We start from the raw sequence: 26,339 nt of genomic DNA, 5'->3' as shown, positions 1-26,339 counted from the left end.
TTTCCTCTAGGCTGGACTATTGTAATTCATTATTATCAGGTTGTCCTAAAAGTTCCCTAAAAAGCCTTCAGTTAATTCAAAATGCTGCAGCTAGAGTACTGACGGGGACTAGAAGGAGAGAGCATATCTCACCCATATTGGCCTCTCTTCATTGGCTTCCTGTTAATTCTAGAATAGAATTTAAAATTCTTCTTCTTACTTATAAGGTTTTGAATAATCAGGTCCCATCTTATCTTAGGGACCTCATAGTACCATATCACCCCAATAGAGCGCTTCGCTCTCAGACTGCAGGCTTACTTGTAGTTCCTAGGGTTTGTAAGAGTAGAATGGGAGGCAGAGCCTTCAGCTTTCAGGCTCCTCTCCTGTGGAACCAGCTCCCAATTCAGATCAGGGAGACAGACACCCTCTCTACTTTTAAGATTAGGCTTAAAACTTTCCTTTTTGCTAAAGCTTATAGTTAGGGCTGGATCAGGTGACCCTGAACCATCCCTTAGTTATGCTGCTATAGACGTAGACTGCTGGGGGGTTCCCATGATGCACTGTTTCTTTCTCTTTTTGCTCTGTATGCACCACTCTGCATTTAATCATTAGTGATCGATCTCTGCTCCCCTCCACAGCATGTCTTTTTCCTGGTTCTCTCCCTCAGCCCCAACCAGTCCCAGCAGAAGACTGCCCCTACCTGAGCCTGGTTCTGCTGGAGGTTTCTTCCTGTTAAAAGGGAGTTTTTCCTTCCCACTGTAGCCAAGTGCTTGCTCACAGGGGGTCGTTTTGACCGTTGGGGTTTTACATAATTATTGTATGGCCTTGCCTTACAATATAAAGCGCCTTGGGGCAACTGTTTGTTGTGATTTGGCGCTATATAAAAAAATTGATTGATTGATTGATTAATTTGCTGTTGTGGTGAGAGAAAAGAATTTGGTCTTAATTACTGACACTCACTTCTTCTTGCTGCGGCGGTCTTTATCAGCTGGACCCAGAGTCCCAGTCTTGTTCATACCCATGGGGTCTCCAGAGGCCAGGTCCTCAGAAGGTGTAGATGCTGGGAAACATAGGAAGGTCATAAAAATCACAACAGATAATGAGAAACAAACCCAAACTCACTGACATCAGAATGGTGTTTACCAAGAGAACCAGATCCATCACGCCCAGGTTGGCCCATTCTTCCTTTCTCCTTCTTCCCAAAAAGCCGCCCGATGGAAGACTTGATACTTTTCTTCTTACTGGACTTGTGCAGAGAATCTTGGCTGCTGTTGGAGCTGCTGCCATCTGCTGAGAGACTAAAAGCAGTGCAGGGAATATGTGAGACCACACAAACTAAAGGATGATGGTACATTTGGTATCGCCGAGTGTGGCTGCCTTACCTGCGAAACTCCCGGGGGTCATCAAGCATTGCTCCTGGATGGGTGAGGGTCATCCGATCCAATCGCAGAGCACGAGGAGTAGGAGGAGGCGTAGAATCGAGCAGAGCAAGAGATCGATCGTCCTCTTTGCTGTTCTGAAACACAGAATGCAAAAGGTGTAACAGACAAAGATGCAGCAAAAACAAAAGGGCTACTCTGTGTCAAAGCCACCGTCGAGGACCAAACAACAGAAATCCAGGAGCATGTCAAGAAACTGGTTGCCAGGGAGAAATCACTAAGCTTGTACTTCTGAAAGCAGGTGGTGAGGGCAATGAAGAGACATCATGAATGATCAGACTCCTCCAGGGGATTTACCATCGTACCAGGTGTAGAGAGGCGGGGTTCTACCTTAGGGTCGTACCTGACTGGAATGTGACTGCTGGCCAGGAGATGGAGAACAACAGAGCTTAAATGCTGCAGGACTTCAAGTTCTAGATGGACAAACAGGTGCTGTCCAACCAAGCAGACATTCCAAGTGACCACAACATCAGAAAGAAAGAGCACCAGAAGATCGAGGAGTAGAAAAGATGTGGAAGGTGAAGGCCACAGTGGGACCCCTAAACTGGGAGAGCGGCTTAAACAGATTCCAGGTACTACGTCAGAGGCTTCTGTCCAGAAGACTGTAGTTCCGGGAACGGCTGAGATACTGAGCAAGACCTTCAAGTCCCCAGGTCTCGTAGAGGACCAGAGCTCGAAGGAGACACACACCACCACTACGCCAGAAGATGAGGGGAGTGAGAAACTGATTGATATACACAAACCTACACACAACTGACATCCACCACATTCCTTAAGTGGATGTTCGGTATCCAATCAGCACCAGCAGGACCTGAGAACTTCTCAATGGCCAAATGTTGAAAGGAGGGTAGAAAACCTGAACACCACGTACATTTGTGTTTGTGCAATGAAACTAAACCGTGACAAAACCTGAACATGTTCATGTATAATTGTGCTGGAAACTTTCCAAAGTTAAAACTAAAAGTCCCTAGAAAACCCAGTGAGGCCACACCCACATTTTAAATGATCACACACATTGAGGAAATGTTCCACAGACTCTTAAACAGTCCAGGTCATGAACAATTCATATATGAACTCATTTCTATAAAAACAGCTGTGTTCAGATGTATTGAAACAGGCCGACATGTGACCTTTTGATTCAATCAAAATCAGATTAGGAGTTCTGAAAATATCTTGTTGAGATTCATACAAACAATTACATAGAAAGCAAGGAGCTCGCAAGAGCATACGCCTCAGGCGCCAAGAGGCGCTTATAACTTTGACGAGCTCCTTTGTCACTGCTGTCAAAATGAGGTTACTACAAAGATATGCTGATTGGATTGTAAAATGTCTCCAAAGAAGACAGAGACAGACAGAGGGAAAAGGACAGACCTTGTTGGAGCAATGTGCTCCAGTGAGAACGCTTAGGTCTGGATGGGAAGGATTTTGGATCATCACCATCATAAAACCTACTTCAGAAAGTGATTTTTCTGCTGGTCCACCAGATGTTTGGTGGCCTGTGCTGGACCACTGGGACCGTGTTAAAAAGAAAGTCTATTCCTGCTCTTTAAAAAAATTAATGCTTTGGAATTGTACTGAAGTCATAAAGGGAGTGGTTCATGGCACACAAGGTCCAAGGTGGTATATCCAGCAGGTTCTTTCAGCAGTAATGTTGGCAAACTGAATTTCACACAATTTTTGTGAAATTTTTTCAGAAACCTTTTGTGAATATCTCCGCAAATTCAACTCAACCAGCAGGAGAAGATCAAGTGAACTCATCTTTGAAGGCATTTTCATCTTCACATTAAACCCTGATAGCACGGGGTTTCCCTCAATCTTTTGGAATCCATCAACTTTATTCTAAAATGTCAGATTCAGTGTGTGTGTGTGTGTGTGTGCGCACTACAAAGACTAACATTGTCGTGCTCAGATGTTCATCGCTATAATCCAGCGTTACCTGTCGGTCACTTTCGCGGGCTGGAGAGTGGGGCAGCCGAGGGGTGGAATGACCAGAACTGGGCGGCGAGGGAGACGCCAGGGTGGAGGATGTGATGGACGAGGGAATGAAACCACGTCCTGTGCTGTCTCTCCCCAGCGAGGATGGAGGGATGGGCGGACTGTCCAAAGCCACGCTGACCCGGCTCTCGATTTCCTCTGCCCGCAGCTCCGTGTTCTCCTTCTCTTCTTGGATGAGTCTGGATTTGGTTGTAATAGAGAGAAGAGAGAGAGAAGCTAAAAAAAAAAAAACCTGAAGCTTCTGAAGGAAACAAAAAATAGTAAAATAATCAGGTTCAGTCTAATTTCTTCAACCTGAAGGTGAGCAAAAAGAAAACTATTAATAAGAAATCAGAAAGATACTTTACTGGGTTCTTAAAAGTGATCTCACTCTATATACAATCTCCTCAGAAAAAGGAAGTAAGTAAGTAAGTTTTAGTCTCCGAGTACTGTAACTAGCGTGCGGTCTGGTCCGCTTTTCTCCTCCACGCCGCTCCTCCTTACTTGATCTCCTTATTAATGGCCTCCAGCTGTTCCTGCAGCATGATGGCTAGCGTCTGCACGTCCGTCTGACCGCTGGGGGAGAGCAGCTCTGAGCCGAACAGAGTCTCCCTGTCGTCCTCGTCATCGGAGCAGCCAACCTCCACGCCCGGCTCGAACCCGGTCCCCAGCAGAGCCCCGCTCTCCCAGTCTGGGTACTGCACACAGTGCATGGAAAAGGGATGGAATCCAGTTTCTGTATCATGTGAACACTTTAACAAATGTGATCAATTTGAACTGATTTCAGGAATCCTGATAATCCTGCTTTTCTACTGTCGTATTAAAAAATAATTCTCCTCTAGTTTTGAATCTTCGACTGGACTGGGTTGCTTGACGTGAGGACGTTTCGCTTCAAATCACAGAAGTTTCCTCAGCTAAAATTCTTGCTCTGGTAGTCTGTCTTCTGTCTTGACTCTTGTAGAGAAGAATAAACCAGAAGCCAACAAAAGCTGGAGTTTTTAACCTAACCAGACCCCCCTACCGAGAGGCCGACTGCTGTAGGCTAGTGACTAAACAATAGCTCTAATTAGCACCTATTGTGCACTCTCCTAATGATGGGATGGAAGCCTCCCCTGATGGCTCCCTTGACGACTCTCCTGATGACGTGAATGACTCATTACCATGAACAAAAGACTGAAACTGCTTTGACCTGAGTACCCCATTGTAAACAGGGGACAAAACATGTCTGAGACCCGCCCCCCCGGTTAAGGCTGGGTTTCAACTGTTTTACAAAGAATGCTTCCTTGACACCTCTCTCAAACCATTTCTTCTCTCTGGCTAAGATTTTAAACTTCCTTGTTGTAGAAGAATTTTTAGGTCCATATTTGAACTGTGATGAACTATCAAGTGTCCTGATCCGAACTGTATGTCCTCTGGTTGAACTAGCAGGTGTTCAACCCAAAAAAAAGGGCTCTATTAGTCATTCAGTCTGTCAAGGGCTTTCCAAGGCCTTTTAGGTGCTTTCCCGCAGGCCACGTGCAGGGGCCTCAGGCCAGCTGCACGTGTGGCTGAGGCCACGTGTGGAGGGGGCCTCAGGCCAGCTGCACCTGTGGCTGAAGGTCTTTTAAAAAAGTCAGTTGTAAATCCTTCACGTTTTAATGGGAGCGTTTGTCACATTGAAATAATGGCCTAACACCTGCTTAGGGTTCACTAGAGGACGCTTCCAATAGAAAACCATGTCTTGGGAATGAAATAAATAAAAAAGTTGAAGGAGGAGCGATGCCTGCGGGTCTCCAATAAATAGATGAGCGCGGTTGTCATATTCAGTCTCTCTAGAGGACTCAGTTTGTCTAAGCTTTGTGTCGAAGGCTTAAATAAACTTAAAAACTCTGTGCATTTTATCTTGCTTAAGGCTGAATTATTCTAAAGTGTTGTGTCATTTTCTAGCATATCACTTGCAATTAGTTTGTGTCATCTAAAAGACGACATCCTGAGAAGACTAAAGACGAGCCGCGACAGAACTTGGCGAGCCAGCTTCAGGAGGGTCCAGGGGCATTCCGGCAGCCTGGGGCAGTCCAGCTCATCCCTCCAGACCGTAAATAACAGTGATCACGACTAAAAGGTAAGCAGAAACCTTTTATAACTTCTGCACGATCTGGAGGAGTGAGTCGGGATTTCCGCCCAAGTTGACAGGTGATATTTTTAATTGCCTCTTACCCAAAAGAACCTGGACTAAGAAAATTGATAAGAGACTAAAAAAGATAAGATTGAAAATTATCAGGCCTTGTAGATAAAATGCTCAGAAGGTGTGTGTGTTCCCGGGAAAAAGAATGTCTGTGTGAGTGAAAGGTCAGGAATGTTCATGAACTCTGGTGCGGAAAGAGTGCGTGGAGAACTAACCTGGATGTTTGGGGAATAATTGGTGTTGAAATTCGTTACTAACGTGCCGGCTGATAGCATGCGCTGTAGGGGTTAATTTAGGGGAGTATACTGACAAATAGATACAAGGTAATACAAGGTTATTTAAAGAATTTAACAGAGACTGAAGTGAAATAAGTGAGAAAAAAGCGTTTAACAGAGAATACGTGCAGAGGAAGCACAAGATAAGCGCCTGAGGGGGCGCAGTAGAAATACCGTACGTGATAAAGAGATTTAAAAGTGCAAAGTGGCACAGCTGACAGTAAGTAAAAGAGCTCAATAAAGGACGTCATTTTTTAAGAAACGAGAAAAACTATAAAAAAAGATAAAATGAATGAGGAGTTAGTGCAGAATACATGAGAATTAATGAAGCAGAAAATAGTGCAGTAAGGCACCAGATACACGCTTGTGGGGCGTGGGAGAAGAATAAGTAATTAAGTACACAGTAATATGAGTTTTTTTTATAAGAAAAGAAAAAGAGAATATTTTCAGTGCAAAGGCACATTAAGCTCACGAGGAGCTCAGTAAGTGAAGAAAAAAGGTAGAAGAAAGTGCAGAAAGGCACAGGATACGCACGCGAGGCGCGGTAAGGCGTAGAAATAAATGAAATATTGTATGCTCAGAAAGGAGCTTGTGAAAATAATATAGTAAGCACAGGATACGCACGCGAGGCGCGGTAAGGCGTAGAAATAAATGAAATATTGTATGCTCAGAAAGGAGCTGGTGAAAAATAATATATTAAGCACAGGATACGCACGCGAGGCGCGGTAAGGCGTAGAAGTAAATGAAATATTGTACGCTCAAAGAGGGCTTGTAAAAAAGTAATATATGAAGTTGCTGACAGCGCCGGAGAAGCTGTCTAACGTGAAGAAGAGATACATGCTTAAACAGAACACATTGGTGTTAAGTGAATAAAAAGGTTGTTTAAAGCCGCGGAGTGAAAAGTGGCAGAAGTCTAGATAGAGATATATAGAAAGTTGTTTTTAATAATTTTTGTGTATAAAGCTTTTGAAGATTGGTGTGTGGGAGAGTGGAGAGTAATCTGTGTAAAGCTGTGAGAATTTGCAGGCTGGCTGACATACAAGATTAATGTGAAAGAGTACGAGGGGGAGGTATTTAGACCCAACAGGAGGACTTGGGAGGTGCGTGACAGGCAGAGAGGAAAGTGTGAAACAGAGACAGTGAAGAAAAAGACAGGAGAAGAGTGCTATGTAAATATATTATTTCAAAGAGAGAAAACTAATAAACAAACATAGCAGAAAAAGACGAGAAGCAGAAAGTTAAAAAAAAAAAAAAATAAGAAGGAAAATAGAAAGTCGGGAGCAAAGACATTAGGAAGTGTTAGGGTTGTAAGAGGATTAAATAAATAAAATTGGTTATAAATCAAAAGAGATAAAGCTTAGATTATAGTGAAAAAGCTGACAGACTGATCAATGCTTGGGACAGTCATTGATGGGAGACTTAAGTGATGATGAAATAATACTCCCAGAACATTACCTGACTGACGGAGACATCGAAACCCAGGGAATCAGGACACATTTTTGGCTGGAAAGGACCTATTTTGACAGGGTAGGAGTATTTTAAGGGTTTAAAATACAAAACAGGTGTTACAGCCAGCAAGTTATTGGTCTGGATCAGGACAGCCCCTGAGGGACTACCAGAACACCATAGAAACACCTCACATAGCGTTTGTCAGGGTTACATGGGTAACTCTCAAGGTCAAGGTCGGGAAAGTACCCCGCTAGACTTGGTACTAAGAAAATATCCAGGAAAACGCACTAAGGCCAACCAATGTATGAAGTGGCACAAAAGGTCACATGGGGGCAGGCAATGGCCTTTGGAGGGATCATTTGATCCGGTGATGTGTGAAGCAGTTGCGGTAGAAATACAGAAAAAAGAAATTAAAGATCAGCAGAAGAACGTAAATAACAACAAAAAACGCACTGAAGAAAAAGAAGTTTTGGCCTTGTTCAAGCAGGAAGCACAGAGGCTACAGCAGAAAAGAGAAAAAATGACAGAGGAAAGATCCAAAGAGACTAAAGCCAGTGCACCGAGCTGGGAAGCAGAGCCACCCCCATATAAACGTCATGATATGGGAAAGACAGCTGGACAATTTGTATTAGGAACTCGTGAAGAGGACCAAGGCATGGATGTGGAGGGCAAATTCACACTGACACTAAAAGCTCGAGAGCCACAAGGAGACAGGTCCTCAGTCTGTCAAATGGATCATACAAGGTCTCCAAGTCCGAAAGTAAGTGGTCGCTCACCACGACCAGCAGGGGGGGCCACAAATAACAGTGACACGGAGGCAGACGAGGATAAAGAGAGAGACCTGAAGGCTCCGCCTGCACATCGAGGTCCACTGAAAACCGTCCCCTCCCACCATAAGTCAGCCGACTGGACCTTCACAGGCTATAGAGGCTCCGAAGAGTGGCACAAGAGCTTCTGTGACACACTGGATCTGGCCAGAAGAGATAATGAAGAACTAGCTGAGCAACTTCGGCTAGCGAAGGAAAGAATACAAAGACATAGGGACGCCGAGGAAAGAAGAATATTACAACAATCGACGCCCAATCAAGGGAATCACATTATACAGCCACCCACCCGAAAGATTTCTGGTGAGATCATCATTGAGAGTGCAAAAGAGGCCCGACTCAGGCAAAGACAACAATGTGTAGCCAAAGACATAGCGGCTTTAGAACAGAATATAACCGACTGGATGGACTGCCTGGAACCAGTCAGTCGCACTCGATCTGGAAGACAGTATGGAGCCCCCACAGAAGAAGAGGAGGACGAAGACCTCATATGCCCATTGGTGGTTAGAAATGGTCATCATGTGTATACCCCATGGAGCTGGACAGACATGGTGGGGCTGGCCAACAGGCTGCCAGACATCACCCAAGGAGCTGGGAGATGGATAACTGCCTTAGAAGAAGGCACTGCAGGGGTAACCTTGTCTTTAGGTGACATAAAAGCCTCGCTAATGCATGTCATGGGAAAACATGACACTGAAGAATTGGCAGGAAAGGTTGGACTAACACAAATGATGGGCACTAATCAACATGATGAAGTCCCCTTTAATCGCTATAGAAACTCCATGTGGGAAGGACTGAGAAGAAAGTACCCTGAGGTCTTGGATCCCTCTAAATTGGATGATGAGGAGTGGACACCTGAAGAGTGCCCAAAGAAGTTCCTGCACCGATTCCAGAAAAGATGGGCGGAGGAAACAGGAAATGCATGGAACCATTCTCCAGCAACTGAAATCCTGTTTAAAATAACTGTAAAAAAGGCTCTACCAGATGAGGTTCAGAAAGCCCTAGATGGAGTTGTGGGACTATCGAAAATGAATTGGGCTTTATACTCTGAGCATATTTGTCACCATCTTGAAATCTACAAGAAAGAAAAACAAAAAGAAGAAGATGCAGCAAAATCCCTGACGAAAAAATTGGTGCAGATGCAGTTGGGAGAGCTAACCAAAGTCAAGAAAGAAAAAACAAAGACCCAGGCACCAATGATGACCCCTGTTCCTTCTGAGTCGACAAGCCTAGCCCCTACGACAAACACTGCTGCCACCATACAGGCACCTGTGGTAACAGCCACACAGAGCCCCCAAGGAGCAGCAGGGAGCACTGCTGCAGGAGAAGTCTCGGCACCAGTGGAGCATCACTATCACTACCATAGCACTGGCACACCAGGAAATGGACCCACCTACAGTCATGGGTGGAGAGGAGAGTCACGGAACTTTCAAGGTCAAAGAGGAGGGTGGCGAAGAGGATCTCGCCAACCTTCATTTGGAAGCAGATTCCAAAACTCAGCTCCCAGGAACAGTCAAGTGGGACCGCCTATGGGACCAACACCCCCAATAGGGGATCAACCCTCTAATGAGTGTTGGAGCTGTGGACAACCTGGACATCGAATGAGAAATTGTCCGGCCCGACCTTGGGTTGGACCCTCTGCCTATTGGCAATAGGGAGGCCTAGAGAAGACAGAGGGGGAAACGGTGGCATTGGCTATTTCGATGATACCTAAGGAAGAGCCAACCGTCACTGTTAATATACAAAACAGAGATTTCCCTTTCATGGTGGATACAGGGGCAACATACTCTTGCATAGGGAAAATGGGCACTCATCTCCCCCTCTCTGGGTCTGTAATTAAGACCATCGGCTTCTCTGGGAAAACTCAAATAATACCTTTTACACGCCCACTTCCTGTAACGATTGCAGGAAAAACAATTGAAGCACCCCTGTTATACTCACAAAATACACCTGTGAATTTGCTGGGAAGAGACATTTTATGTAAGCTACAAACCCAGATAGTGTGTACCCATCAAGGACTGCAAATACACTTTCCTGCCGAAGCACTCGCCAACATTATGGTGCTTATGGACATGGAAAACAAGGTCCGACCTGTGCAACCCATGGTATACTGGCTGAAGTTACAACCAGAAAATTCAAATCTTCAACTGGAATGGGAAAAATGGAAGCCCTGGGCAGAACAACACTATGAAGCAGTATGTACACCTAGTTTACCTTTACATGTCACCCTGATGTTCGATGCCAAACAAGAACAAACTGACTATGCATGCTGCTGGGATGTATTGATGAATCAACGGCTGTTTCACATAACCACCACAGAAATTTATTTAGGCCCCCAAGGGGCCGCAGCTTCTGTCAAGCTAACTTCAGCTGAACAACAATGGTATCAAGTGCCGAATGCCACACCTCATGTGACCCTTTTAGTCTCAGAAAAGTATGAATCCCATGACCTAGGTCCAATGGTAAAGACAGCCTCAGAAGTTGAAGAATGGCAAAACATGGAAAGTCCACAAGTACATCTGTCAAAAGACCAGCAGTTTGTACGAATTAATTTAAAAGTAAATGATGAGGCTATAGCTCAAAAAGTGGAGCTCAATCCTAGACCAGAGGGACAGATGGTGTTATCGGCCCAACAAGAGAAATTGTTAGAGCAAATACCACCAGTGGTGTGGTCCAAAAGCAAAACGGATGTAGGACTAGTAAAAACAGCCTTACCAGTAAAAATAAAAGTAAAACCGGGAGCAAAACTGCCTCACCAAAGGCAGTATCCATTAAAACCTCAGGCTATTGAAGGCATAAAACCAGTAATTAAGGGACTAATGGCAGCTGGAGTTCTAATAAAAACTGCAAGCCCATGCAATACTCCTATCTATCCTATCCCTAAAAACAATACCAAAGAGTATCGGCTGGTACATGATTTGCGTCCTATCAATGCAATAATAGAAATGGATGCACCTATAGTACCTGATCCGCATACTATACTATCAAGCATCCCTGCTGGAGCAAAATGGTACACAGTAATCGATCTGTGTTCAGCCTATTTCAGTGTGCCTGTGCACCCAGACTCACAACATTTGTTTGCATTCACATTTCTGGGACAACAGCTAACGTATACACGGCTACCTCAGGGACTGAACCTGTCCCCAGCCATCTTTAACAAAGTCCTGGCTGAAGATTTACAACACCTTGACATACCCAGTACATTGGTGCAATATATGGATGATCTCCTTATTGCATCAGAGACTCAAGAACAGTGTGAAAAAGATTCATTAATTGTATTGCATGCATTGGCAGATGGAGGTCATAAAGTAAGTAAGGACAAATTGCAGTTCTGCAAACAACAAGTAGAATACTTGGGAAGACAGTTGTGTGGGACCACGCGATGTATAGCCCCAAGCCAAGTGGAGGCTATAATCAAGGCTCCCAAACCCCAAACAGTGGGACAGATGCTTTCATTCCTTGGGATGGCAGGGTACAGTCGGCCGTGGATTTGTGATTATGCTATAAAAACTGCACCTTTGCGTGCCATGATTAGAGCAGTGGGGCAAACAAGCAATGCAGCTCTCCTCGTCTGGACAGATCAGGCAACGGGAGCTTTTGAGGCCCTAAAAACAGACATGCAATCTGCTCCCGCGTTAGGTAACCCAGATTATGGGAAACCTTTCCATTTGTATGTTACTGAAAAAACTGGATATGCTTGTGCTGTACTAATGCAGGAAACAAATGAAGGAAAACAACCATTGGCCTATTATAGTACAAAGCTTGACAACATTGAAACAGGATTGCCACCATGCTATCAGGGTCTAGCAGCAGCTGCCTTTGCATTTCAAAAAGCATCATCCATAATCATGGGACATGCAGTAACGTTGTACACGTCGCATCAGTTACATGCCCTGCTAACCAGTCAACGTTTTGTCTTAACACAAGCTAGACGCACTGGATACGAAGTTGTGTTGTCCGCTCCAGAAATAACAATACAACGTTGTCACACGGTGAATCCTGCCACCAAATTGACCACACCGTTAGATGGTACTCCACATAACTGTGTGGCAGAGACAGAAATTTTTGAGAGCCAGAGAACATTTGTATAATCACGCCATAGATGCAGATCTAACCCTGTTCGTGGATGGCTCATGCTTTCGGGATGCCGCGGGATTGCATGCGGGTATGGGGATTGTTAAACTAAACACGGATGGCGAGACCTTTGAATTACTGGAGTCCCAAGGAATTGATCAGCCTTGTTCAGCCCAACTGGCAGAAATCAAAGCCTTAACTATGGCTTGCCAGATAGCTAAAGATCAACGTGTTAATATCTACACAGACTCAGCCTACGCTTATGGCGTATGTCATGTACATGCAAACATTTGGAAACAAAGGGGATTCCTGAGAGCAGATGGCACCCCTGTCACTCATGGAGAAGCGATTTCCCAACTGTTACAAGCTCTCCAATTACGGTCTGAGGTAGCCATCATTAAATGTGCAGGTCATCAAAAGAATAATAACATCATAGCTCAAGGTAACAACCTAGCAGATGACGCAGCTCGCAAAGGAGCACAAGGAGAAAATATGTTTCCCCTGCTAACCATCCAAGATTGTGCCCCACTGGTTTCACTTGACGCACTGATAGTGGCTCAAAGTAGGGCCAGTGGAGAAGAAAAACGAATGTGGGTTAAACGAGGCGCTATTCAGACACGCAGTCAGGGGCCAGCGGACAAGCTGTGGCGCAGTAGTCATGGACATTTTGTGTTACCCACCAATTTATTACGACATGCAATCATTTGGGCCCACGGACCCGATCATTGTTCGCGAGTCCAAATTATGAACAAACTAAAAGCTGTCTGGTGGTCACCATATATGGCAGCAACAGTGGACCGTTTGTTGAATGAGTGTGAGGTATGTGCACAGTACAATGTCCGGAAATCATTCACAGCCCCTTTAGCCCACATTCCGGTCCCTGATGGGCCATTCAGACATCTTATGATGGATTTCATAGACATGGGAGCTGAAAATCGAGTTAAACGAATGAGATATGTTTTGGTAGTGATATGCAGATTCAGCCGATGGATTGAGGCAGTAGCCTCTGCAAATCAAGACCATAAAACGGTAGCCAAATTCTTGTGCCGAGACGTCTTTCCAAGATTTGGCATTCCAGATACTATCTCATCTGACAACGGTAGGGCTTTTGTAGCCAAGGTTACACAAGAAACATTCAAACAATTGGGTATCAAACAGAAGTTTGGGTGTGTTTATCACCCCCAATCAAATGGGGCGGTGGAACGGGCTAATGGCATTTTAAAGAACAAACTAGCAAAAATCATAGCAGACAGCAATGGCAAACTAACCTGGCTGGATGCGTTGCCGCTTGCTTTATTGTCAATGCGCTCACAAACTAACCGACTAACCCATTTGACACCATTTGAAGCTCTTACAGGTCGGCCGATGCCTATTCCATACCTGAGAGGACCCTACGAAGGACCATCGCTGGAGCAGCTACAAGACGAATGGCATAATTATCTGAGACAGTTAACCCAAATACACAAAACTATCTTTTTGCAGGTCAAAGGTGCTACAGAAGACAGAGAAGCAGAGATTCCACTTGAAAATCAGAGCATCCAGCCTGGTGATCTGGTTTACGTCAAGGTGTTCAAAAAGAAGTGGGACAGGCCCCGCCGAGAAGGTCCTTTCAAAGTTATTCTTGCCTCATGTACAGCAGTCAAAGTAGATGGTAAGGACACTTGGTTTCATTTAAACCACTGCTGTAGGGTTGGTGGCCCAGCGCCCCTGCGGCCTCGGCAAGCTCGTCTTGGCAGAGCCGCCGGGCCAAGGGGGGAAGCAGGAGAAGCCAGAGACCCTACAGCAGCACCGAGGGACGGCCAGGCCTCCCTGCAGCCAGAAGAAGCACCGAGGGAAGGCCACGCCTCCCTGCAGCCAGGCGAACACTGGCCAAGGCGCTCACAGAGACTGATTGAACAAAGACGACGCACAGCTTCAGAGAGTAGTGGATCCCTGCCAGATAGAGCAGCGACAGACTCAGATGCAGACTCAGAAACAACTGGAGACGCAGGCCAACAGACAGACAGAAATACAGACCGACAGATAGACAGGCCACAGGAGACATCAGACTCGGACAGCAACTCAGTAGATTTACCGACAGAAGAACCACAGGAAGTACAACCCAGACAAAGCACAGATACACCACACATCCCTAGTGACAGCTCATCTAGTGACGGCTCACTTAGTAGCACATCTAGTAGCACATCTCAACAGTCATCAGAGCAATGATTAAGGAATTATTCAAGGGATTGACAATACTACTGGTGGTCAGTATGGGAGAAAATAGACATCCAAAACATACAACGGACTGTGCCGTGGCCATGGCCGCAATAGCAGCTAAACAAGGCATTCTAAACACAGGAAAAACATATAATTTGGTATATATTAAATCAAAAGCCTACAAGAACATAGGAATACAGGGAAAGCTGGGGGATTACATATTAGGCGAAGCCATTAGCATCAAATGTGAAGAGGAGGGAACACTCAACATAGAGGTAATTTGTGATAAAAGAGGTTGCAGGGAAACCAAGCAAGACGTAACTGTTACAGTACATGAAGCCACAAAATGGGTAAAAATCAAACCAAGGAAAAAGAGGACAATTAGAAGCCTAGAAACAAGCAGTCACTTAGGGAGATGGGATCCCAGTACAGACCTAGCCCGCACACAAGGGTTGAAGACCAATTTATTTTACCAATGGTTGAAATTTTCGGCTAGGCAGATCAGTGAAAAGCCTTGCATAGCCTGTCACCGGAAAGGTGTGATACCTCAGGCTAAACCCCTACCTGATATCAACAACTGTTATAGGAGTCCCCAACATAACTCAGACCAAGCAGAATGCTATACACAATGTGTTATGAAAATGGCAGTAGGTGATGAAAAATATGCTGCCAACAGTAAACTTTGTCCAGTGCCCCTAAGTACAGAAGGAACCGTTCCACCTATGATTAAAATAGAGAAAGGGATGATACACCCATTCTGTATAGCTAAAGGCTTAGTAGCACAATACATAAGCGATTGGCAGGTAGAGACGACCCAGCCAAAACACCACATACAGTGTATGCAAAAGCAGCAAGAATACAAACCGGCCAAAACAGCATGGAACATTACCGTCTGTCACACCCTGCCAGCAGCAGGCATACAGTGTGAACAAATAGTACCGGCCACAGGGGGGTCTGTAATTGGACTGAATCTCACCCATGCTTCATGGGTACCTACTCCAAATTTAGCTAAGGGAACGGTACCCTTAGCTGACATCTTTTGGATATGCGGACAAAAAAGGAAACTCCTGTCATCGCTGTCCCCGAATTGGAAAGGCCTTTGTGCTCCTGTGATGCTCACAGGAGCAATAACAGTAATTGAAATGCCGAATTCAATACAACCCATGCCACAGAAACTTCGTAAGAAAAGAGGAATAATGACGTTTAAAACAGACTACAACATCACAGTAAGAAACGGGATACCAGAAGGGATACCCCGACAGTTAGAAGCCATAGACAGTAGCAGAGTTAAAGCAGATGAAGATGCGGATAAATGGGGATGGGCATTGGCTCTGTTCGGGGTTACTCCAAAAATCCGTTCTAGGTTCCAGGAGGTGCAGTGGATTAATTACTTGTGGTATAATCAGCAAAGATACCTGAACTGGACATTGGCAGCAGTAGGAGCCTTAACCGAACAACTGCACGCCACCTCGCTAATGACAATGCAAAATAGATTAGCTATCGAGATGATGATGGCTGATGAACAAGGAGTTTGTATTATGATCAAAGCCACCGAATGTTGCACAGCTATTCCCATGCGTACAGGGGAAGACGGAAATTTGACAGAGCTCTTAATCACACTTGAGGAGATGCAACAGGAACTGTTAAGTAACTCCATAGGAAGGAGAAATGAAACTGACGATTCTGGATACATTGTAGGGAATGGAATGAATATTGGCCCACTATTTTCACTGTTTGGGACTCTAAGGAGAGGGTGGATATCATGGAAAGACTGGTTATACCAGATAGGTGTAATCTTGGCACTAACAGGGGTGGCGGTCTTGCTGGTAATATGTTGTGGTATTCCCTTGATAAAATTTCTGGTCAATAAATTGATTTCATCCACAGTAGGACAGCTCCCACTGTTAGCCATCCGAGCCCTAGAAGAAAGCACAAACGAAACAGACAGAGAACCAGAATATATGGAAATGGATGAAATACCAATTATCCTCCCCGACAGCCCCCAGCTCCCTAATATTGTGGCGTACACCCCAGATAGGGAGGACTGGGATGGACCGTGCTTGGTGATATTGTAGACGAGGAAGAAGACATGCACGCACATTTACATTCACACACATGCACCCACAAAAATGAGGGATAGGATAGACAATATCTGAAAGAATGACATGGAGCTGTAATAATGAACGTATATGTATATTACTAGGACACAGGAGTATGGCTGAGAGACCAGACTCCCCTGATCAGGGACCTATGCCTGATCTGCCTCTATCAAGTCTGATTGGACTCTCAGAACTGTTTGGAGAAGAGGATATACAGGAGGGATGGTCGAGACATGATTGGTCGCCACAGCCGCCATCCATCCAGCAGCTAAACCAGTTGGCAACAGAAGGATCTTCATCGTTCCAGCACCTGGCGATGACGGCTTCACAGAATCTGCCTGCAGCAAGAGTCGGCCCGAGGACTCCACCATCACCTGAAGGACCCTTTGGACTCAGGAACACACCCCTTCCGCAGATGCCATGGAGACAGTCACATGTGCCAGTGGCAACGATACCCTCCAGGGGAGGCAGCCAAGGTCGGCCATATGCAGCAACCGCCCGAGTGCATCCTAGACCCAATTCGCTGCTAGGACCTGTCCCCAGCTTTCCACCCCCAAGGCAGGAGAGATATTCTGATCAGCCCAGTACCTCTGGAGGAGGATCAGCAGGGGTAGACCTTAGCCGAACTCACCCACCAGGACAGAGGGGAGCTTTGTACAGGCTGCTAAATGCCCAGAGTGTCCCACCCACTTGCCTGTGCGACATCAACAATACTCCCCCCACACACGAAATGCCTTCCCCCTTGTACTTCCTGTCCCCTGGACTGCACAACCTTAATCTGGTCATGGTCACCCCACAGGACATGGCAATCTTGGTTCGAGAGCTTCGTCTTCCACAAGAGTCTGTTCCAAAAACCTTGGAGCAGCTCCTGCCCCTCACAAATCACATTCCCCATGAGCTATTTGAGGAAATCATGCCACAACTAAGTCAGACAGCTGCATACCTGTTCAGGATACACCGTGACAATGCCAACATCTCTTGTGCTCAGGAGGGCCTCCATACTCAACTGTGTGGTCTTCAGTCTAGTATGGACATGCTAGCCTGCATGATGGAGCATATGGAAAGGGAACAGCTAGGGCTGGCCACCACCACCCTGAATGTGGGCAAGAATTCTCTGGGGGCCCTGTACAACCTGGCCAAGCAGCACAAGGAGCTGGAAAAATCCATCAGAGAACTGCACGACTGTCTGAAAGCCAGAATTCCTGATCCTCCCCCCACTACCCCTGAAAGGCCAACCTCCCCATGTTCCCCAACTTCTCCCAAAACTTCAGATGCTGAGTAAATGCTGAGGAGCGCGGACTGATGTAATGGCACTGAACACGGACTATGATCTTGGTTCTTGAGTTTGAATTGCGGACTGGTTTCAGAAATCTGAGTGTAAATAAAAACAAAGGATATATGTTAGTAACGAAGGTTGGGTAAATGTCTGTCCTTACCATCATCTGCGTAACACAGATAAAACTAAATGCATACACATAGATGTCACATTGCAAAGTTATAAAAAGGGGACCCTTACACGGCGTGTTTGTAGATTTAGTAGTAAAGATGCACCATAGGGACCCCTTTTTCTTAAATTATAGCATGCCTCAAGAGACATGCATCGCCTAAATTTGGTGTCTGGCCAAAAAAGGGCATTAGAAAACAAGCTGAAAAAGAAGAAAAACAAAGTGGAAAATGTTGAGAAATGGCCTATAATGAAAACCATTATATGATTGACTAAGGCAAATGACTTAAGGACGGACATGAAGGGAAACCATTTATTGTGTTTTATCATTTAATTAGACATAGCTGTGCTAACCTTAGAATAGTTTCTTGATTGGTCGACTAAATAGTGGTAACGTAGGCGTTATTTGATGCATTTAAGTAATACATGTGTGACTCTTTAACAAAATAATATGTAGAACCAAGTATAATGGGTTGGAGCCTCTGGTCGAGTGAGACAATAGATGCCAGAAGATGATTGGTTGCACTGATGTCAATGTAAAGCCTTTACTTTGCCATGATTAAGAGGTTGCTGTAACTTGTTTTATGTGGCCATTTTAAGTGCCTTGAATTACACTAAAACTCAATGTTTGAATGTCACCTTGCGTTGATATAATCCAGCTAATTGATCACCTTGTGCCTTAGTATGTAGGTTCACCTGCACTTACACTTAAATATATTTACTGTGTGAAGAATCACTTATAGTCATATCCGCACCAGAGTTATCAGTAAGTCGAGTGAGGTGTTTTTCTTTTTTATTGCAATGCACAAATGAGGATGTCTTGTCAGTAAACAACCCAAGAGTATAGTTGATGTAATGGGACTCTTTCGAGTCCCAGAGGAGGGACTGTAGAAGAATTTTTAGGTCCATATTTGAACTGTGATGAACTATCAAGTGTCCTGATCCGAACTGTATGTCCTCTGGTTGAACTAGCAGGTGTTCAACCCAAAAAAAAGGGCTCTATTAGTCATTCAGTCTGTCAGGGGCTTTCCAAGGCCTTTTAGGTGCTTTCCCGCAGGCCACGTGCAGGGGCCTCAGGCCAGCTGCACGTGTGGCTGAGGCCACGTGCGGAGGGGGCCTCAGGCCAGCTGCACCTGTGGCTGAAGGTCTTTTAAAAAAATCAGTTGTAAATCCTTCACGTTTTAATGGGAGCGTTTGTCACATTGAAATAATGGCCTAACACCTGCTTAGGGTTCACTAGAGGACGCTTCCAATAGAAAACCATGTCTTGGGAATGAAATAAATAAAAAAGTTGAAGGAGGAGCGATGCCCGCGGGTCTCCAATAAATAGATGAGCGCGGTTGTCATATTCAGTCTCTCTAGAGGACTCAGTTTGTCTAAGCTTTGTGTCGAAGGCTTAAATAAACTTAAAAACTCTGTGCATTTTATCTTGCTTAAGGCTGAATTATTCTAAAGTGTTGTGTCATTTTCTAGCATATCACTTGCAATTAGTTTGTGTTATCTAAAAGACGACATCCTGAGAAGACTAAAGACGAGCCGCGACATTGTCCTCAAACGTGTGGTTAGTGTCTTTCAGGTGGAGATGAACTGCAGACTGAGGTCCACTGGCGACCTCTCTGCGGTGCTGGTATAGCCTCTTGTTTAAAGGTTGCTTAGTCTCACCTATGTAGTGTTAGTGTAGGCTCTGTGTTGAAGAGTCCTGATCACCTTCAACACAGAGCCCTACAGGTGCCCACAACTGCAGAGGGAAGGGCTAAAGAACAACAACTTGTACGGAAAGCCCTCACAGTATGTGGGTACCCACGATGGTCCCTGGACAAAGTGCAGAAGTCCCAGAAAACAAACAGACCAGATAGACAGGAGACGGAAACAAGAAGAAGAGGAGTGTCTCTCCCTTATTTAGCAGGAGTAGGGGAAAAACTACAGAGGATCTTCAGACAGCACAAAATCCCAGTTTACTTTAAACCGGTTAACACCTTGAGACAGAAATTAGTTCACCCTAAGGACAAGATCCCTAGTTACAAACAGAGCAATGTAGTGTATTATATCAGATGTCAGGAAAACTGTAACAAACACTACATAGGTGAGACTAAGCAACCTTTAAACAAGAGGCTATACCAGCACCGCAGAGAGGGCGCCAGTGGACCTCAGTCTGCAGTTCATCTCCACCTGAAAGACACTAACCACACGTTTGAGGACAAGGAAGTTAAAATCTTAGCCAGAGAGAAGAAATGGTTTGAGAGAGGGGTCAAGGAAGCATTCTCTGTAAAACAGTTGAAACCCAGCCTTAACCGTGGGGCGGGTCTCAGACACACTTTATCCCCTGTTTACAATGGGGTACTCAGGTCAAAGCAGTTTCAGTCTTTTGTTCATGGTAATGAGTCATTCACGTCATCAGGAGAGTCGTCAAGGGAGCCATCAGGGGAGGCTTCCATCCCATCATTACGAGAGTGCACAATAGGTGCTAATTAGAGCTATTGTTTTGTCACTAGCCTACAGCAGTCGGCCTCTCGGTAGGAGGGGTCTGGTTAGGTTAAAAACTCCAGCTTTTGTTGGCTTCTGGTTTATTCTTCTCTACAAGAGTCAAGACAGAAGTCAGACCATCAGAGCAAGAATTTTAGCTGAGGAAGCTTCTGTGATTTGAAGCGAAACGTCCTCGCGTCAAGCAACCCAGTCCAGTCGAAGATTCAAGCTTCTCTACTATGGAAACGACCTGGACAACTGAGAGCCTACACAGAAACTCCTCTAGTTTTGATTTTTCATTCCTCTAATCCTTCACACATCCAGACTCCAACTTTAATAGAACGCTGGAAGCTGCTGAGACAGTTGGATTAATAAGTCTGTGATTACCGCGTCCTGTAAAACCTGCTGCATTCGTGATGAGTGAAGTGTGCTCACCAGCGTGCATGCTCGTGCACATATTGTGCTGGTTCCACCTTTGAGATGGACCTCACATGTGAATTCCTGCATTACTGTTTAAGGTAAATGAATAACTGTTCAGTCTGACTTTAAATGGTCTTTCATGTGTTTCCATTAATCACATTTATCTCCCATTAAAGACAATTGACCGGAATTATTTTCCTTCACGCACGTCTTCATACTTAGTGCAGGTGTCATGTGAAATTTGACAGAAATCTGCCAAATCGTTTCTGGGGAGTTCTGCTTACACCCCCCCCCCCCCCCCCCCCAATAAATATCTGCAGCAGGATCTGAATAATATAAATTTAAATACAAAACATTGGCTTGCCCAAGTACGCACTCACTGCTGGTCAACCGGCAAACACAAATAACCATTACTATTACAGCCACTAAATCTGGAGTCTTGAGGATCATGATGTCATACTTCCTCGCTATGTTTATGCACTGACGGCATCTTCTCCACTGTGCCAGCTGTAACGTCAAGGACAACAACCTTCCTTCTCTGTGGCGCCTTCTGACATCCAAATAAAAACGTACAGTCTTGGATAAATGAACAGCTGCACTGCATGTCGCTGTACCAGGAACTGTTCTCTCTCCCCCACACCTCACGCCGGAGCTTTGCCCAATCAGAAACCCAAACTGAAGCATTTGACAGTCATAAGATATGAACGCATGAGTATCATAGAAGTAGAGGACAAAACCGTAAACAAACGTGTACCCACCAGGAAAACTCTCCCCCTGACATCTGCTCAAAGTTTTGAGCACGCACAAAACTCTCCGATGGATTCTGCAGACATTAGTTGACAAGGAACGTATTTAATAAATAAGGAAAGGACTTTTACAGAACAAAACCCGACAGGAATGGACATGAACATATACATTACTCATACGTTTCCTCAGTCTGTCACAGTGCGACAGACACTTGAGCTTTAAATGATTTTTATGAGAGTAGCCTCTTCTGGGAAGATCAATCATACTACAGAATCATAATACAGAACTCCTCCGAAACCATTTGGTGGATTTCTATCAAATTTCACAAAGCGGTTGCACTAATTACAAAGACATGTGTGAAGAAACATTATTCCAGTCAGATGTCTTTAATAGGAGATAACTGGAATTGAATCATACATATTCTTAATATTAATTGATTTTCAAGGAATATTCCGTGTTTTAGGAAAGCTCTTGTATCCATCTCTAGACATGTTTTAAAATTAACTGGCTATAAAAGTGAACATTTTGAGTACTTTGTTTGTTTGTTAGGATTGCATTTATGTTGCATTTAGTTTCACCCTCATTTTGACATTACAGACCTTAATTTTAAAATCATTTTTGTTAAAAAAAAACTACAACAATAAAATACCCAAAACCCCAGAGGGTGAATACCTTTGTCTTGTTGGATTACTGTTTACTTCAATAGATCCTTCAGGAATGTGGACATTAATTTTGTTTGGAAGGAAACCATTAATTCCAGTAATGACACTATTGAACGTAGGATAAAGTGATGTGTGAATGAGTGAATGTGCTGAGTCCAACAGAAAGCATACTGCTCGGGTTCCAGGTCATCACCTTGGTCGAGTCCTCTCGGGCGGAGCTCCAGCGGGCTCGGTGACTTCGCCTGACCACGCCCCCGGAGGAGGCGTTGCCAAAGGGATCCAGGTGGGCGGTGGAGCCTGCTGGGAGGGACCCGCCTCCATGGGAATACCTCAGCTCCAGAGCGCTACCTGGCAGCGAGCGACTGAAGACACAGAGGAGCAGATAAGATGACGGGAGATCAAAGGAGACTCCAGCTGCCGTACAAACACGTGCACAGGCGTACAGCGCCAAAAAATAAACAACAGACGGCGTGGGAGGGTTTTGGCGCCCACACTCGCACATACAGAACTACATATTGTTATATTGTTTCATAACATTGTTAAGTTGCGTTTGCATGACCTCTGACCTGAGAACTGTCGACACGTGTGTTTCTCTCACCCTCATCTAGTCATGTAAGAGATTCTTATTTCGGTACCGAGTTTGTTTTTCTCTCCGGCTCTTCGGCCACACACCCACACAATATTCAGTGAAATTCATTCATCAATGAGTGTAAAACCTCTGATCTGGCAGCATTACAGCGCCACACAGAGGCCTCCAGGGTCAGCGTCACTTCATTCTTTATATCTTTTCTCTAACACTGACACACCCATGTTCGAGCAAGGAAGCCTTTTAATGTTCTGTAAAGGTTATCTGTATGTGTTGCAGAAATTTATAGATGTTAAAATTTGCTCACACGTGTAAATTAATGTTGAGATCGTGAGATTGTTTTTGGAACCTTCCTGCAACCTGCTTCATAGGTCACTTAACATGACATGAAATTACATATTCAGTATTTCTGTGATTTGCATTTGTTTTATATAAGAATTGATTGGTTTTTTTATTGTAATAAAAAAGAAAAATAATGACAAAATACTGTTGTTGCTAATATTAATATGAACAGTATAAGGTGTTATTATTGATAGTAGTAATAGTAATATTAATCAATCAATCAATCAATCAATCAATTTTTTTATATAGCGCCAAATCACAACAAACAGTTGCCCCAAGGCGCTTTATATTGTAAGGCAAGGCCATACAATAATTATGTAAAACCCCAACGGTCAAAACGACCCCCTGTGAGCAAGCACTTGGCTACAGTGGGAAGGAAAAACTCCCTTTTAACAGGAAGAAACCTCCAGCAGAACCAGGCTCAGGGAGGGGCAGTCTTCTGCTGGGACTGGTTGGGGCTGAGGGAGAGAACCAGGAAAAAGACATGCTGTGGAGGGGAGCAGAGATTGATCACTAATGATTAAATGCAGAGTGGTGCATACAGAGCAAAAAGAGAAAGAAACAGTGCATCATGGGAACCCCCCAGCAGTCTACGTCTATAGCAGCATAACTAAGGGATGGTTCAGGGTCACCTGATCCAGCCCTAACTATAAGCTTTAGCAAAAAGGAAAGTTTTAAGACTAATCTTAAAAGTAGAGAGGGTGTCTGTCTCCCTGATCTGAATTGGGAGCTGGTTCCACAGGAGAGGAGCCTGAAAGCTGAAGGCTCTGCCTCCCATTCTACTCTTACAAACCCTAGGAACTACAAGTAAGCCTGCAGTCTGAGAGCGAAGTGCTCTATTGGGGTGATATGGTACTATGAGGTCCCTAAGATAAGATGGGACCTGATTATTCAAAACCTTATAAGTAAGAAGAAGAATTTTAAATTCTATTCTAGAATTAACAGGAAGCCAATGAAGAGAGGCCAATATGGGTGAGATATGCTCTCTCCTTCTAGTCCCCGTCAGTACTCTAGCTGCAGCATTTTGAATTAACTGAAGGCTTTTTAGGGAACTTTTAGGACAACCTGATAATAATGAATTACAATAATCCAGCCTAGAGGAAATAAATGCATGAATTAGTTTTTCAGCATCACTCTGAGACAAGACCTTTCTAATTTTAGAGATATTGCGCAAATGCAAAAAAGCAGTCCTACATATTTGCTTAATATGCGCACTGAATGACATATCCTGATCAAAAATGACTCCAAGATTTCTCACAGTATTACTAGAGGTCAGGGTAATACCATCCAGAGTAAGGATCTGGTTAGACACCATGTTTCTAAGATTTGTGGGGCCAAGTACAATAACTTCAGTTTTATCTGAGTTTAAAAGCAGGAAATTAGAGGTCATCCATGTCTTTATGTCTGTAAGACAATCCTGCAGTTTAGCTAATTGGTGTGTGTCCTCTGGCTTCATGGATAGATAAAGCTGGGTATCATCTGCGTAACAATGAAAATTTAAGCAATACCGTCTAATAATACTGCCTAAGGGAAGCATGTATAAAGTGAATAAAATTGGTCCTAGCACAGAACCTTGTGGAACTCCATAATTAACTTTAGTCTGTGAAGAAGATTCCCCATTTACATGAACAAATTGTAATCTATTAGACAAATATGATTCAAACCACCGCAGCGCAGTGCCTTTAATACCTATGGCATGCTCTAATCTCTGTAATAAAATTTTATGGTCAACAGTATCAAAAGCAGCACTGAGGTCTAACAGAACAAGCACAGAGATGAGTCCACTGTCCGAGGCCATAAGAAGATCATTTGTAACCTTCACTAATGCTGTTTCTGTACTATGATGAATTCTAAAACCTGACTGAAACTCTTCAAATAGACCATTCCTCTGCAGATCAGTTAGCTGTTTTACAACTACCCTTTCAAGAATGTTTGAGAGAAAAGGAAGGTTGGAGATTGGCCTATAATTAGCTAAGATAGATGGGTCAAGTGATGGCTTTTTAAGTAATGGTTTAATTACTGCCACCTTAAAAGCCTGTGGTACATAGCCAACTAACAAAGATAGATTGATCATATTTAAGATCGAAGCATTAAATAATGGTAGGGCTTCCTTGAGCAGCCTGGTAGGAATGGGGTCTAATAAACATGTTGATGGTTTGGATGAAGTAACTAATGAAAATAACTCAGACAGAACAATCTGAGAGAAAGAGTCTAACCAAATACCGGCATCACTGAAAGCAGCCAAAGATAACGATACCTCTTTGGGATGGTTATGAGTAATTTTTTCTGTAATAGTTAAAATTTTGTTAGCAAAGAAAGTCATGAAGTCATTACTAGTTAAAGTTAATGGAATACTCAGCTCAATAGAGCTCTGACTCTTTGTCAGCCTGGCTACAGTGCTGAGAAGAAACCTGGGGTTGTTCTTATTTTCTTCAATTAGTGATGAGTAGAAAGATGTCCTAGCTTTACGGAGGGCTTTTTTATAGAGCAACAGACTCTTTTTCCAGGCTAAGTGAAGCTCTTCTAAATTAGTGAGACGCCATTTCCTCTCCAACTTACGGGTTATCTGCTTTAAGCTACGAGTTTGTGAGTTATACCACGGAGTCAGGCACTTCTGATTTAAAGCTCTCTTTTTTAGAGGAGCTACAGCATCAAAAGTTGTCTTCAATGAGGATGTAAAACTATTGACGAGATACTCTATCTCACTTACAGAGTTTAGGTAGCTACTCTGCACTGTGTTGGTATATGGCATTAGAGAACATAAAGAAGGAATCATATCCTTAAACCTAGTTACAGCGCTTTCTGAAAGACTTCTAGTGTAATGAAACTTATTCCCCACTGCTGGGTAGTCCATCAGAGTAAATGTAAATGTTATTAAGAAATGATCAGACAGAAGGGAGTTTTCAGGGAATACTGTTAAGTCTTCAATTTCCATACCATAAGTCAGAACAAGATCTAAGATATGATTAAAGTGGTGGGTGGACTCATTTACTTTTTGAGCAAAGCCAATAGAGTCTAATAATAGATTAAATGCAGTGTTGAGGTTGTCATTCTCAGCATCTGTGTGGATGTTAAAATCGCCCACTATAATTATCTTATCTGAGCTAAGCACCAAGTCAGACAAAAGGTCTGAAAATTCACAGAGAAACTCACAGTAACGACCAGGTGGACGATAGATAATGTAGAAGAATTTTTAGGT

At 44.1% G+C, this 26,339-nt stretch overlaps 1 protein-coding gene across 1 annotated transcript in view; it reads right to left on the bottom strand.

Annotated features, from left to right (window-relative positions):
* Positions 1-26,339, bottom strand: part of ppfia3 (PTPRF interacting protein alpha 3) — a 130,817-nt gene that overhangs the window by 15,175 nt on the left and 89,303 nt on the right. Inside the window, 6 exon segments of the mRNA XM_034191294.1 lie at positions 940-1,039; positions 1,123-1,277; positions 1,362-1,495; positions 3,355-3,592; positions 3,897-4,090; positions 22,406-22,574. Coding sequence (XP_034047185.1) covers positions 940-1,039; positions 1,123-1,277; positions 1,362-1,495; positions 3,355-3,592; positions 3,897-4,090; positions 22,406-22,574 — 990 coding nt within the window.

The sequence above is a fragment of the Thalassophryne amazonica genome, chromosome 16, assembly GCF_902500255.1.
Source record: "Thalassophryne amazonica chromosome 16, fThaAma1.1, whole genome shotgun sequence".
NCBI classification, from domain to species: domain Eukaryota; kingdom Metazoa; phylum Chordata; class Actinopteri; order Batrachoidiformes; family Batrachoididae; genus Thalassophryne; species Thalassophryne amazonica.
Note: the sequence above shows the minus strand (reverse complement) of the source record. Positions and strands in the feature narration are given on the sequence as shown.